General features: G+C 43.9%; 1 protein-coding gene across 1 annotated transcript in view; it reads right to left on the bottom strand.

The window, feature by feature from the left end:
* GABRR2 (gamma-aminobutyric acid type A receptor rho2 subunit) overlaps positions 1 to 11,607 on the bottom strand; it is a 59,403-nt gene extending 47,796 nt beyond the window's left edge. The window contains exon 1 of the mRNA XM_009205651.3: positions 10,428 to 11,607. Coding sequence (XP_009203915.3) covers positions 10,428 to 10,615 — 188 coding nt within the window. The 5' untranslated portion in view covers positions 10,616 to 11,607. The remainder of the gene's footprint in view (positions 1 to 10,427) is intronic.
* Between the last annotated feature and the right edge of the window lie 2,381 nt (positions 11,608 to 13,988).

Here is a 13,988-nt window from a genome sequence, read left to right on the forward strand (position 1 = left end):
ATCACTATTATTAAAAAGTCAAAAAATAACAGATTCTGGTGAGGTTACAGAGAAAAGAGAATGTTTATACACTGTTGGTGGGAATATAAATTAGTTCAACCATTGTGGCAAGCAGTGTTGTGATTCCTCAAAAAGCTAAAAACAGAACTAGCATTCTACCCAGCAATCCCATTACTGGACATATAACTAAAGGGATATAAATTGTTTTCCCATAAAGACACATGCATGTTCATTGCAATACTATTCACAATAGCAAAGACATGGAATCAACCTAAATGCTCATCAGTGACAGATTAAATAGACAATGTGATATGGCCAGGCATGGTGGCTCACACCTGTAATCCCAGCACTTTGGGAGGTCAAGGCAGGTGGATCACAGGCGTTCAAGACTAGCCTGGCCAACATGGCAAAACCCTGTCTCTACTAAAACTACAGAAATTAACTGGACATGGTAGCGTACGTCTGTAATCCCAGCTCCTCTGGAGGCTGAGGCATAAGAATCGCTTGAACCTGAGAGGTGGAGGTTGCAGTGTGCTAAAATTGTGCCATTGCACTCCAGTCTGGGTGACAGAGTAAGACTCTGTCTCCAGAAAAAAAAAAAAAGAAAAAGAAAAAGAAAATGTAATACACATACACCATGAAATACTCTGCAGCCATAAAAAAGAATTTGATCTGCTGGGTGTGGTGGCTCACACCTGTAATCCCAGCACTTTGGGAGGCCAAGGCAGGCAGATCATTTGAGCCCAGGAGTTCAAGGCCAGACTGAGCAACATGGTGCCACACCCAGCTACTTGGGAGGCTGAGTTAGGAGAATCACTTGAGCCCAGGAGGGAGGTAAGGGCTGCAGTGAGCCATGATCATGCCACTGCTTTCCAGCCTAGGTGACAAAGACCCTGACACACACACACACACACACACAAAAGCATGAGATTATGTCCTTTAGCTGGAACATGGATGGAACTGGATGGAGGCCATTATTCTAAGCAAACTAACACAGGAACCGAAAATCAAATACCACATGTATTCTTACTTCTGAGTGGGAGCTAAGTGATGAAAACACATGGACACAAAGAGGGGAACCAAAGACACCGGGGCCTACTTGAGTGTGGAGGGTGGGAGGAGGGAAAGGGTCAGAAAAAATGTTGAGTACAGGGCTTAGTACCTGGGTGTCAAAATAATCTGTACAACAAACCCCTGTGACATGGGTTTACCTCTATACCAAGTCTGCGTATATACCCTGAGCCTAAAATAGAAGTTTAAAAAATGAGAATCTCACTCAGGATAAGTAAATAAATAAATAAATTTGTGATGAGAAAAAAAGAAAAAGAAAATGATTGTGTTGAGTAGTGGAAGATCATGATTTTTTTTTAATTTCTTAACCGAGTGCAGTGATTCACATCTGTATTCCTACCACTTTCGAAGGCCCAGGCAGGAGAATGGCTTGAGCCCAGGAATTTGAGACCAGCCTGGGCAACATAGCAAGACCACATCTCTTTAAAAAAAAACAAAAACAAAAACAAAAACCTATAATTAGCCAAGTGTGATGGCATACTCCTCTGGTCCCAGCAAATTGAGAGGCTTCGACAGAAGGATCACTTGAGCCTGGGAGATTGAGGTTGCAGTGAACATTCCAGCCTGAGTAACAGAGTGAGACCCTGTGTTTAAAAAAAAAAAAAAAAAATTCTCATGATGTTCTAAGAATGGTTTTGTGATAAATATACTTCTAAGACAAATATAGTCAAAAATTTTAAATGCTGGTTGTATCTTTGCTAAATTTGATGCTCCTTACTTCAGCCCAGGTCTACAGAACCCACCCTGGGACAAAGCCTCCGTCCTTAGAAAGACAATTCACAGCCAGTGGAGGACAGAGTTGCCCCAACCACCCAGCTAGGTGGTGCACCCAGAGCTGGAGTCCAGGACACAGGTCAGTCCTTCCTCTAAATCAGGCAATGGTGAAGGAGCGATTCTCTCTTCTTTTTTCACACTCACTCTTCCAGATGATTTTTTTTGTTTTTTGTTTTTTGTTTTTTTTACCACAACTACACACTAAAGCAGTCAGATCCAAAATGTTCTAAGGCAAATGTCTACTGACAGTTATTACTAAAAAAAAAAGAGAGAGAGAGAGAGAGAAAAGGAAAGAAGGAAGGAGCAAAAAAGAAAAAAGATGGAAAGAAGTAAAAAGGAGGAAGAGAAGGAACCTTCACACAGCCAGGCTAATCCACAGTACCTTACCCGTTCCTCTTATAGGCTTTTGGTTTGTGCCTGGCACTTAAGTTACTTTGTGTACGTGTCTCACTTAGCCTTTTAAGAGCGTTAGGCTAGGGTTTGTCTCTGTGTCCATTGTACTTAGTGCAATGCCTGGCATGTAGCAGGCACTCAATAAAAGGTAGCAACATGACCACACAACTTCTAGGAGAAATTTAAACCAATTCCATTCTAGTACATTTGGTCAACATCATCTGTAACCCAGATGCTTCTCAGCCTTAACCACACTTTAGAATCATCTCAAGGGGCTTTTAAAAACCCTGATGCCCAGGCTGTACCCCAGACCAGTAAAATTCACCTCTCTGGGGTGAATTCCCCAGCTATTCCCATGTAATCAAGGCTGAGAATCACGGTCACTCCAAACTTAGCATTTTTAGATCTTGCAATACCTTAATGATAATAAACTCTATGTGGTTTTGTGTTTTGTTGGCTAGACCTATGATTCTCAAACTTAGCTACAGATTGTAATCACCTGGGGAGATATTAAAACCAATGATGCCTAAATCCCACCCCTAGAGATTTGAATTTGACTGGTTGGGAGGGAGGTCTCAGCACTGGAAATTTGTTAAAGCTCCTGGGTGATTCCAAGGTAGAGCAACATTTGAGAACCACTGGGATAAGCCTTAATCCAATGCTTTTGGCGGCATCCCGAGAGCTGCCCAGGGCACCTGTCGGTGCTGACAACTTAGTAGTAGCAAGTAAGGAACTGCTAATTCACCCGCTGAAGAAACCAGAGCCCTCAGGGCCTATAACTCTGTTGTGTACAGCATATTGAAGGTTTTTAGAAATCAATGGAGATTTGGTTTTGAGTGTTTGTTGTTTATTTACATACACCTCTATTTTCCTCCCTGTTCTTGTCATACTTCACTTTTTTTTTTTTTTTTTTTTTTGAGATGGAGTCTTGCTCTGTCGGTAGACTGGAGTTCAATGGTGTGATCTCGGTTCACTGCAACCTTCGCCTCCTGGGTTCAAGTGATTCTCCTACCTCAGCCTTCTGAGTAGCTGGAATTACAGGCACCAGCCACCACACCCAGCTAATTTTTGTATTTTTAGTAGAGACGGGGCTTCACCATGTTGGTCAGGCTAGGCTCAAACTCCTGCCCTCAGGTGATCTACCTGCCTTGGCCTCCCAAAGTGCTGGGGTTACAGGCGTGAGCCACCACGCTTGGCCTTCATTCACTTTTGAGAGCAACAGGTGTGTTTCCTGTTTAAACTCCGTAAGAGGAAAGCGATGGTTTCCTTTCTTGAGGTTCTGATCTTGGAGGCATCCTCTTATGAAATCCTTAAGTTTCATTCCTCACCGGCTCTGCACAGATAGCATAATTCAATGGGAGGTCTAAAGCTGCACTGATCAATAAAGTAGCCACTAGACACATATGGCTGTTTCAATTAATGAAAGCTAAATAAATGACTATTTGGTTTTTCAGTTACATTAGCCAAACATATGTGTTCAATAACCCCATGCAGTTGGTTGTTACTGTACTGGACAGGGCAGCTATATAACCTTTCCATTACCTCAGTGTAGTGTGATAATAAAAAAATATTAAAGTAAATAAATAACATTTCCATAATCACCAAAAGTTTTATTATTTGGTGCTATTATAAAAGTTAGCCTGCCCACCCCAGATTCCCCTATAAGTCAGGATTTTCAGCCCTACTTTACAGCCGTACTCCTGACACTCACTGCCCCAGACCTCCCAGTCATTTCCCCACTCCCATGAGGGCTCAGGAACCACCTGCTTCTCCTTCTCTCCATTTAGTTCCTCCCATCTACCTTGAGGATGTCAACATCCACACAGACAGTTGTCCCACACCCTGGTCACACAGTTCCCCAATTCCTAGACTCAAATTGATTTGTGCAACATATTTTTATAGAGCACCTACTCTGTGCAGACACACGTTTCTATAGAGCACCTACTCTGTGCAGACACTGCCCAAGCCATGGGGAGGGCATATATTCACGGTCCTCACGGGGCTTCCGACCTAGTCGAGGAGGTGGATGATAAATCATGTGACACAGTAGGGTAAGGAATAGAGAGCTATGGGTTGGAATGGAGGGCTGTTTAGATGAGGTGACTGGTGATTCTTCTGAGTCCTGGAGGGAGGGAGGGAGTCATGAGAGGACCTGAAGGAAGTAATTCTGAGAAAACAGCAGAGCAAATGTCCTGAGGAGAGCCTGACTTGCATGAGGACAGCCTCCCATTTGGCAGCCATCTCACCCAGCCACTCACATCTGCTTTCCAAACTCACCCACCCTCTCGTCCTTCCACCCTGCTGCTGCCTTCCACGTTGTCCCGCCCTATTTGCACATCCTCCAGATGTGTAGGTGGTGAGGTAACGGAGGCTCAGCAGAAGTGCCTAATTCCCCTTCTCACAGAGCCCTTTGAACCCTGCCCTCATGTCCCCTCCCCACAGCTTCCTCAGCTTCTCCCCCTTTCATGGCTCATTCCCATCAGTATTCAAACTGGATTCTAGGTTCTTCCACCTGGAATTACAACTAAACAGAAAACCCATCTAAACTCCACATCTTCCTCTAACTCTCAATTCACGCAAACTGCATTGAAAGTGATGGCAATATACGTGTGTTGGTTATATTATTTAAACATTTCCTTTTTAAAAAAATGTTTAACACTTTTATTTTTTTAGAGCAATTTTAAGTTTGCAGCATAATTGAACAGAAGGTACAGAGTTTCCATATGCCCCCTGCCCCTAAACATGCATGGCCTCCCCACTGTCAGCTTTCCCCACGGGGCGGTGCATTTGTTACAACTGATAATCCTGCATTGACACAGCATTAGCATTAGCACCCATGCTGCCACTCCTGCTGCTGCTTCTTATTATCATCATCATTATTAGAGACAGGGTCTTGCTCTGTCACCCAGGCTGGAGTGCAGTGGTACAATTGTAGCTCACTGCAGCCTCAAACTCCTGGGCTCAAGTGATCCTCCCACCTCAGCCTCCTGAGCAGCTGGGATTAACAGGCACACGCCACCATGCCTGACTAATTTTTTTTTTTTTTTTTGTAGAGACAGGGTCTCACTATGTTACTCTTGGCCTCAAGAGATCTTCTTGCTGCAGCCTCCCAAACTGCTGGGATTACAGGCGTAAGGCACCACCCTCAGCCTAGTGTTGATATTCTCTGGGTTTGGACAAATGTATAAGGATATATATCCACCATTATGGTATCATATAGAATAGTTTCATTGCCCTAAAAATCCTCACTGTTCCACCTAAAAAAAAATTCTTTCCTCCCTCGGTAAATAATTAACTCTTCCAAATAGCCATCTTCCACAGGCTGCTGGTGCTGCCTCACTCCAAGCCCTTTTGCCTATTTATGCCCAACCCCTGATCCTGCAGGTGCTCTTGCTGAGGTCTGGCTTCTCCGCAGCTGCAGACATGAAGGTCCATGCTTCTGCCAGAAACTGTATTTCAGGACAAGGTACTCTGGTTTTCCTCCTACCTCTCTGACAGGCGCTTCTCCATGGCAGTGTGCCCCTATTCTTCAGCCCATCCCTTAAATGTCAGTGTCCCCAGGACCTTGTCCCAGCCATCTTCTCTCTCTACCCTCTCTTTGGCAGACCCACCTAAGCTGATGGCTTAAATTGTCATCAACATGCTGATATTCTTAAATCCCTACCCTCTACTCTCAACCTTTATATCTGACTGCCTAACTCAACATCCCTAATTGGCATCTGATCCTATAGGCATCTGAACTCAGATATAATTCAGATCCTATAGGCATCTGAACTCAATGCATGCATAGTTTGGTTTGGGCCGCACTCAGTTTGAAGTGGCATAGGTTGAAGAATGAATGAGCATTAGATGAGAAGCGGGATGGGGTGGGGGGTGTGGTGGGAATGAATGAAGAGAATGAAGCGGCAGGGACAAGCAGAGGCCAGACCGGGCAGAGCCTTGAGAGTCATGTTAAGAATTCTGTCTTTATCCAAAGGCAATGGGAAGACAGTAAAGGGTGTTAGGCAGATGGAAGAGGAAACTATGATAAGATTTGCTTTTAGACAAGCCCATTATAGCTTCACAGGTCAAAGAGGAAAGTCCAATTTAACTTCCTCCCTTATGGCTGAAATATGGGACCTCCGTCCAGCCCCCTTAAGCCATGTGTAGTCATGGTCGGGTGCTGCCAAGGAGCTTTCAGCACACTGATCTCTTCCTCAAGCCTTGCCTCCAGGAGTCAAGTGGGGCCAGGCCTGGGTCTCTGGGCAGTGTCTGTGTGAGGGGCCATGTACAGACGCCCCATGAAAGACGCTCCCGGAAGACAGATGAAGAGCTCAGCCCGAGGGCTTAGCAGATCATAGACATTAAACCGTAAGTGCAGTCGGCTCACTGCCCCTCTGACTCACAGGGAGTAAATCCCTCCTGGTCAGCACAGTTTCCACATCCATTTAGGGAAAGGCTTAGGGGAGCAGAAGTCCCAGAATGCCACCACCCCAACAAGAGAGAGATTTAAATCCCACTGCCATTGAGGGCCCAGAGTTTTTTTAAGAGATCAAGCCACTAAGATCTGAGCCTTGGGCAATTTGCGAGAGCCATATGTTCTCCATTCATCCTTTCACGGGAGATGGCCCACACAGTCTCGGCCCTCAGACCCTAGACTCCTTCCTGAGCCCCCATCCACCCATGGCAGGACAGCCAGGACCTTCATGGAACCTCAAACCCGGCCTTCGGGTGAGGGGTGAGGGAAGAAGAAAAATGGATCCAATATGCCTTTGGAAGCAGGGTTAGTGTCATCACGTTGTGATTTTTTGGCAATAACAGCAACCAGGATAACCAGGTGTTCGTGGATGCCCCTTCTCCCCGTGCAGGCCCTGAACTGCAGGACATTAGGCTGACCTCACCCCATCTTCACATACCCGTGGGGAAGGGCTCATCGCCCCGCTTTTCAGCTGGAGAAGCTGAGGTTCAGAGACAGCAGGAAACATGGCCACATGGCTAGACGGCGGCAGAACCAGGGTCTGAACCTGATTTTCCTGAATTCCCAACTCCTTTTCCTTTGCCCAGACCCGCAGCAGTAGATGAGGGTCACAGTGTGGCTGGAAAGCAAAGCTACTCCTGCATCCAGCGGAACAGAACCACAATGCAGACCCAGGAAGGATGGCCGAGGTAGAGGTACTGAGGAGGCAGCAGATGGGGAAGGAAGCTACAGAGCGGGCTCCAGGTTGAGACCTGCAGGGGCCTGACAGTGCTGTCCAGGGCACAGTCCAGAGTCTGGTTTATCCTTCAGCTCTCAAGGGAGAAGGGCCTCCCCTGGCAAGAAAGAATGGCAATCGTGTGGTCAGGAGGCCAACTTTGGCAGCAGGCCAGGAGGAGTAGGAATAAAGTTGGGAGGCTCAGAGCTGGGAGAGCAGAACAAAACCAACAACAGCCAAGAGGAAACAGACTCGCTCTGCAGCCATTTAGTGCATAGAGACACAAAGCAGCAGAAAACAGGGACTGGTCTTTGTAAAAGCAGCTGCTGGGCAGAATCATTGTTCTGTGTGCATGCCTTGGCCGGGGTGAAACAGGGAAGGCTTCCAGGTTCAAAGAGGTCTTCACAGTGTGCATGTGTGAGGGTGACCATATGCATAGTGTGTGCCCTTGAAGCCACACATGCGGTACGTGGTATGTGTGTGAGTGTGACTGTGTATGAGAGTTTGTATGTGAACAGAACTTCTAAGAAAAGTCGCTGTCCTAAAGAGATATAGCACTCTAAGACTGTAATCAGAAACAGTCAGGTCATTTTATTCTTATTTGTTGGTATAGCTTGACCCCTGCGTGTCAATAATGAAAGTAATTTGGAAAAATAAATTGTCAGAGGCTTGGCTGAAATGTTCACAGGGAGGCGTTGCCCCATTGACCGTCTGACCATGTGTGTACTCTCATGGATGCAGAAAGGCCCAGAACCACATCCCCTGTCCTTTTCCCCAGCCTCAGTTCAATAAATATTTTACTTCCTTGTAATGTATGTGTTCATCTTTTTCCACTTTAACACCTCATGGGCTGGATTTCAACAAAGTCTCCTCCCCGCTAAGAGTCAGAGCCAGCTGTGCCCAGGCTCATGCAGGGGTCTGGGAATGAGACTGTGGACTTCTGAGGAAAAGTGACAGAGGTGCCGCCACAGCCCAAGCTGCCGAGTGGGGTCCCTGGGTACCCCCAAGGAACTTGTGCTGAACCCCAGTTCTTACAGAATAGACAGTTCTGAACAGATTTTCCTCCAGTCTAAGTAAATGAGGAACCTACATTCTAGTGTTGGGAAGCCACTAGCAGGCCGTGTGACTTACTCATGCCCCTGAGCCGTTTCAGCATCTGTCAAATGAGTTGATTTGGGCAATTTCCCAGTGTGTCCATGGAGTAGGAATCCTACAAGACAGTCCAAAAAACTGGATTTTTTAGTTGTTTCTGAGAAGTGCTGCATACTTTATCCCTCTCTTCAAGATTCTCACAGTGCCTATTTGCATAACAAAAGTTCTAAAAGTTCTGCTGTAAAGACATCTGTTGAAAATGGTCTAAACCAGGGTTTTCCAAGTTTTGGTGACCCTGGAACCCCATTTCACTCAACAGCCGTTCACGTTTCCCAAAATTAGAGTTCAGGGCACTTGCTGGCCCAGAAGACATCTGAGGCTCCTTCCAGTTTAACAGCCTATGGTTCTGGTAACACAACCCACATGGGTTGTTCAGAGCAGGGCCTCTTTCGCATTGTTCTGGAGGGTTCTGATCTGTTTGCCTTCCACTGAGTAGGACTAGGCCCCAGAGAGAGTAATTATAGGCTGGGTGTGGTGGTTCATACCTGCAATCCTAGCACTTTGGGAGGCCAAGGTGGGTGGATCACTTGAGGTCAGGAGTTTGAGACCAACCTGGCCATCATGGCGAAACCCTGTCTCTACTAAAAATACAAAAATTAGCCAGGCATGGTGGTACACGCCTGTAATCCCAGCTACTCTGGAGGCTGAGGCAGGAGAACCACTTGAACCCGGGAGGTGCAGGTTGCAGTGAGCCAAGATTGTGCCACTGCACTCCAGCCTGGGTGACAGAGAGTCCATCTCAAAAAACAAACAAACACAAGAGAGTAATTACCTCTCCCAGAGCAGCAGTTGCCACTGGGATACTGGAAGTAGAGGCTGTAACTCTTATTTATATTCAGGGGTTTTTTTTTTTTTCCCTAAAAACAAGAAATCAATTAAACTTTAACATACATTTTTATAACAGCACATGTATATGATTTGTAAGTAAATATGCATGTATTAGAGATACAGTTTCAAAAACTTGTCATTGACAGCAGTGCATGATCAAAAATGTTTGGGGATCACTGACCTAGAAAATGTGCCTCAAGATATTAATTTATATTCAAAATCACTAGTTTATCTGATGCTTAGTAGAATGGAAAATAAATGTGTAACATGCCACACATGGTGTTTATATCTTAGCTGCTTGTTCTTTTCTTATCTCCATGTCTAACAGTCCTTATGTCTACTTCGTGCCTGGAGTATGATGCTTTGTATGTCAATTCAAAATAAACTTACAAAGGAACTTAGATTTGTAATGTAATGATTTTGAATGCAGATCCTGGGCCACTATTTCTTGGGAATGTCTCCATTACATCATGAAATTGCATTCACTGTGGTCCACACATATATTTCTGATAATTAAGCAAATTTCTGAACACCTCTTCTAAGATTCAAAACAGTAAAATGAAACCCAATATTATTATAAAGTTATTCTCTGGCAAATAATTTAAGGAAGATAACTCATATGCATTTTTTTCTTAATAGTTCAGGCTACGTTCCTATATACAGTTCTCCCCGAAATACATGAGTGTAATTATTTAGCAGGTCACCGGTTGTAACCCTGAGAAACAAAGCAGCACAATGTGATTTGTACAAAGAATGATTTTACCCACTATGTCTCCAACTATTTATATCTGCCTCAAATTAAAATACTTTGGCTGAACACAAGCATCCAAATGGAAGGCTCACCGCAGTCAAGTTCTGCTCTCAGTGCTGGTGACACATAGAGTATATGTGCCCAGTGAGAGGCTGCGTTCAGCGAAGTAGCTGGGTTCTCATAGGGTGATATCAAAATAGGACCTGTAGCCCCTGGGGAGCCGTCCCACTGTGCCACTGCTGCTGCTACTATGCAGGGTAACCTCCCTCCTTTCCCACCCACTTTACCTTGGCTTGGGCATTTCCACCTGCCCTGTCCATCGCTTCCTCTTGGGCTTTCTGCTCTCCACAAGAACCATCAGGCAAAACAAGAACAAAATGAGTCTTGTAAAATAAGGCATTTTGTGGATGTCTGTGAGGCAAAAAGCTGCTTTCCAGTAGCCTGTGGCAGAGCAAATCGCCCCCGGCTTGACCATTGATCCGTCTGCTGCCTCCTGACGGGTTGCTCAGAGGGGCTGTGAGGGCAAGGCTGGCCAGGCTGGTTGTCCCAATTTACTATTTGATACTGATGCCCCACTCACCCCCTCCACTCCAGGCTGTGACACAAGCACCAAGCTTTGCCCTCCCTGCTGATTAGTGATTGGCCATTAGTCAAGAAGTTTGTCCTGTCATGAAATTCTGCTTCCGCTGAATCCTAGAATAGCTTTGGCTAAAGCTGTTATATAAAAAAATAAATCTCTTGAACATGCCAGCTTTGTGCTGAGATTATTGGTCCATCTTCTGACTGCATAAAACCAGTCTGTCCCATCCACCAGAGGGTCAGCTCGGATTCCAAGTAGATTTGCAGAGAGGACTTGGTGGACGTTTAGATGGGTACATAAATGTGTTCAGGAAATGCTGAGTAAACATGAATGACCTGTTTCCTTAGGGTTGATTTATTTATGGAGCTAAGAGAATATGCTTTGCCTATGAGCACGGCTACTTCCTTTCTCACAAATACAGATCAACTTTTTCTAGTGAAAACATCAAAGCATAAAATACATTTTTAGTTTGAAGGATGGCATCAATCAAATAATTCATGATTATGTAAGCTTTTCTTCCTACTATGAGCATTAAATTGACTTTGGACTTTAACCCTAAAATGTATAAAATCAATCATAAATTAGGCTTGATTCCTATCCTGGGATATGGAATTAAGCACATTAGAATTGTAGAGATACATTGCTTGCTATGTCCTGGCAATGGAAAATTTCATGGTAAAAACATAGGGAGATGAGGATGGAGATCAGGAGGTGGGATAGCCGTAAGTGAAACAGAATTGGGATTTTAGTGTGTATAAAAGAATCAAAAGAAGCTCTTTGATTCCTGTAAGCAAAGTGAGATGGCATGATAACTTTATTTTATATATTTTTTTATTATACTTTAAGTTCTAGGGTACATGTGCACAACGTGCAGGTTTGTTACATATGTATACATGTGCCATATTGGTGTGCTGCACCCATTAACTTGTCATTTACATTAGGCATATCTCCTAATGCTATCCCTCCCCCTCCCCCACTCCCCACAATAGGACCCGGTGTGTGATGTTCCCCTTCCTGTGTCCAAGTGATCTCATAGTTCAGTTCCCACCTATGAGTGAGAACATGCGGTATTTGGTTTTCTGTTCTTGCAATAGTTTGCTCAGAATGATGGTTTCCAGCTGCATCCATGTCCCTACAAAGGACACGAACTCATCCTTTTTTATGGCTGCATAGTATTCCATGGTGTATATGTGCCACATTTTCTTAATCCAGTCTGTCACTGATGGACATTTGGGTTGATTCCAAGTGTTTGCTATTGTGAATAGTGCCACAACAAACATACGTGTGCATGTGTCTTTATAGCAGCATGACTTGTAATCCTTTGGGTATATCCCCAGTAATGGGATGACTGGGTCAAATGGTATTTCTAGCTCTAGATCCCTGAGGGATCGCCACACTGTTTTCCACAATGGTTGAACTAGTTTACAGTCCCACCAACAGGGTAAGAGTGTTCCTATTTCTCCACATCCTCTCCAGCACCTGTTGTTTCCTGATTTTTTAATGATTGCCATTGTAACTGGTGTGAGATGGTATCTCATTGTGGTTTTGATTTGCATTTCTCTGAAAGTGAGTGATGATGAGCATTTTTTCATGTGTCTGTTGGCTGTATGAATGTCTTCTTTTGAGAAGTATCTGTTCATATCCTTTGCCCACTTTTTGATGGGGTTGTTTGTTTTTTTCTTGTAAATTTGATTGAGTTATTTATAGGTTCTGGATATTAGCCCTTTGTCAGATGAGTAGATTGCAAAAACTTTCTCCCATTCTGTGGGTTGCCTGTTCACTCTTATGGTAGTTTCTTTTGCTGTGCAGAAGCTCTTTAGTTTAATTAGATCCCATTTGTCAATTTTGGCTTTTGTTGCCATTGCTTTTGGTGTTTTAGACATGAAGTCCTTGCCCATGCCTATGTCCTGAATGGTATTACCTAGGTTTTCTTCTAGGGTTTTTATGGTATTAGGTCTAACATTTAAGTCTCTAATCCATCTTGAATTAATTTTCGTATAAGGAGTAAGGAAAGGATCCAGTTTCAGCTTTCTACTTATGGCTAGCCAATTTTCCCAGCACCATTTATTAAATAGGGAATCCTTTCCCCATTTCTTGTTTTTCTCAGGTTTGTCAAAGATCAGATGGCTGTAGATGTGTGGTATTATTTCTGAGGGCTCTGTTCTGTTCCATTGGTCTATATCTCTGTTTTGGTACCAGTACCATGCTGTTTTTGTTACTATAGCCTTGTAGTATAGTTTGAAGTCAGGTAGCCTGATGCCTCCAGCTTTGTTCTTTTGGCTTTGTATTGTCTTGGCAATGTGGGATCTTTTTTGGTTCCATATGAACTTTAAAGCAGTTTTTTTCCAATTCTGTGAAGAAAGTCATTGGTAGCTTAATGGGAATGGCACTGAATCTATAAATTACCTTGGGCAGTATGGCCATTTTCACAATATTGATTCTTCCTATCCATGAGCATGGAATGTTCTTCCATTTGTTTGTGTCCTCTTTTATTTCACTGAGCAGTGGTTTGTAGTTCTCCTTGAAGAGGTCCTTTACATCCCTTGTAAGCTGGATTCCTAGGTATTTATTCTCTTTGAAGCTATTGTGAATGGGAGTTCATTCATGATTTGGCTGTCTGTCTGTTACTGGTGTATAAGAATGCTTGTGATTTTTGCACATTGATTTTGTATCCTGAGACTTTGCTGAAGTTACTTATCAGATTAAGGAGATTTGGGGCTGAGACAATGGGGTTTTCTAAATATACAATCATGTCACCTGCAAACAGGGACAATTTGACTTCTTCTTTTCCTAACTGAATACCCTTGATTTCTTTCTCTTGCCTGATTGCCCTAGCCAGAACTTCCAACACTATGTTGAATAGGAGTGGTGAGAGAGGGCATCCCTGTCTTGTGCCAGTTTTCAAAGAGAATGCTTCCAGTTTTTGCCCATTCAGTATGATATTGGCTGTGGGTTTGTCATAAATAGCTCTTATTATTTTGAGATACATTCCATCGATACTGAATTTATTGAGAGTTTTTAGCATGAAGGGCTGTTGAATTTTGTCAAACGCCTTTTCTGCATCTATTGAGATAATCATGTGGTTTTTGTCTTTGGTTCTGTTTATATGCTGGATTACATTTATTGATTTGCATATGTTGAACCAGCCTTGCATCCCAGGGATGAAACCCACTTGATCATGGTGGATAAGCTTTTTGCTGTGCTGCTGGATTTGGTTTGCCAATATTTTATTGAGGATTTTTGCGTCGATGTTCATCAGGGATATTGG

Source organism: Papio anubis, chromosome 6 (assembly GCF_008728515.1).
Source record: "Papio anubis isolate 15944 chromosome 6, Panubis1.0, whole genome shotgun sequence".
Taxonomy (NCBI): domain Eukaryota; kingdom Metazoa; phylum Chordata; class Mammalia; order Primates; family Cercopithecidae; genus Papio; species Papio anubis.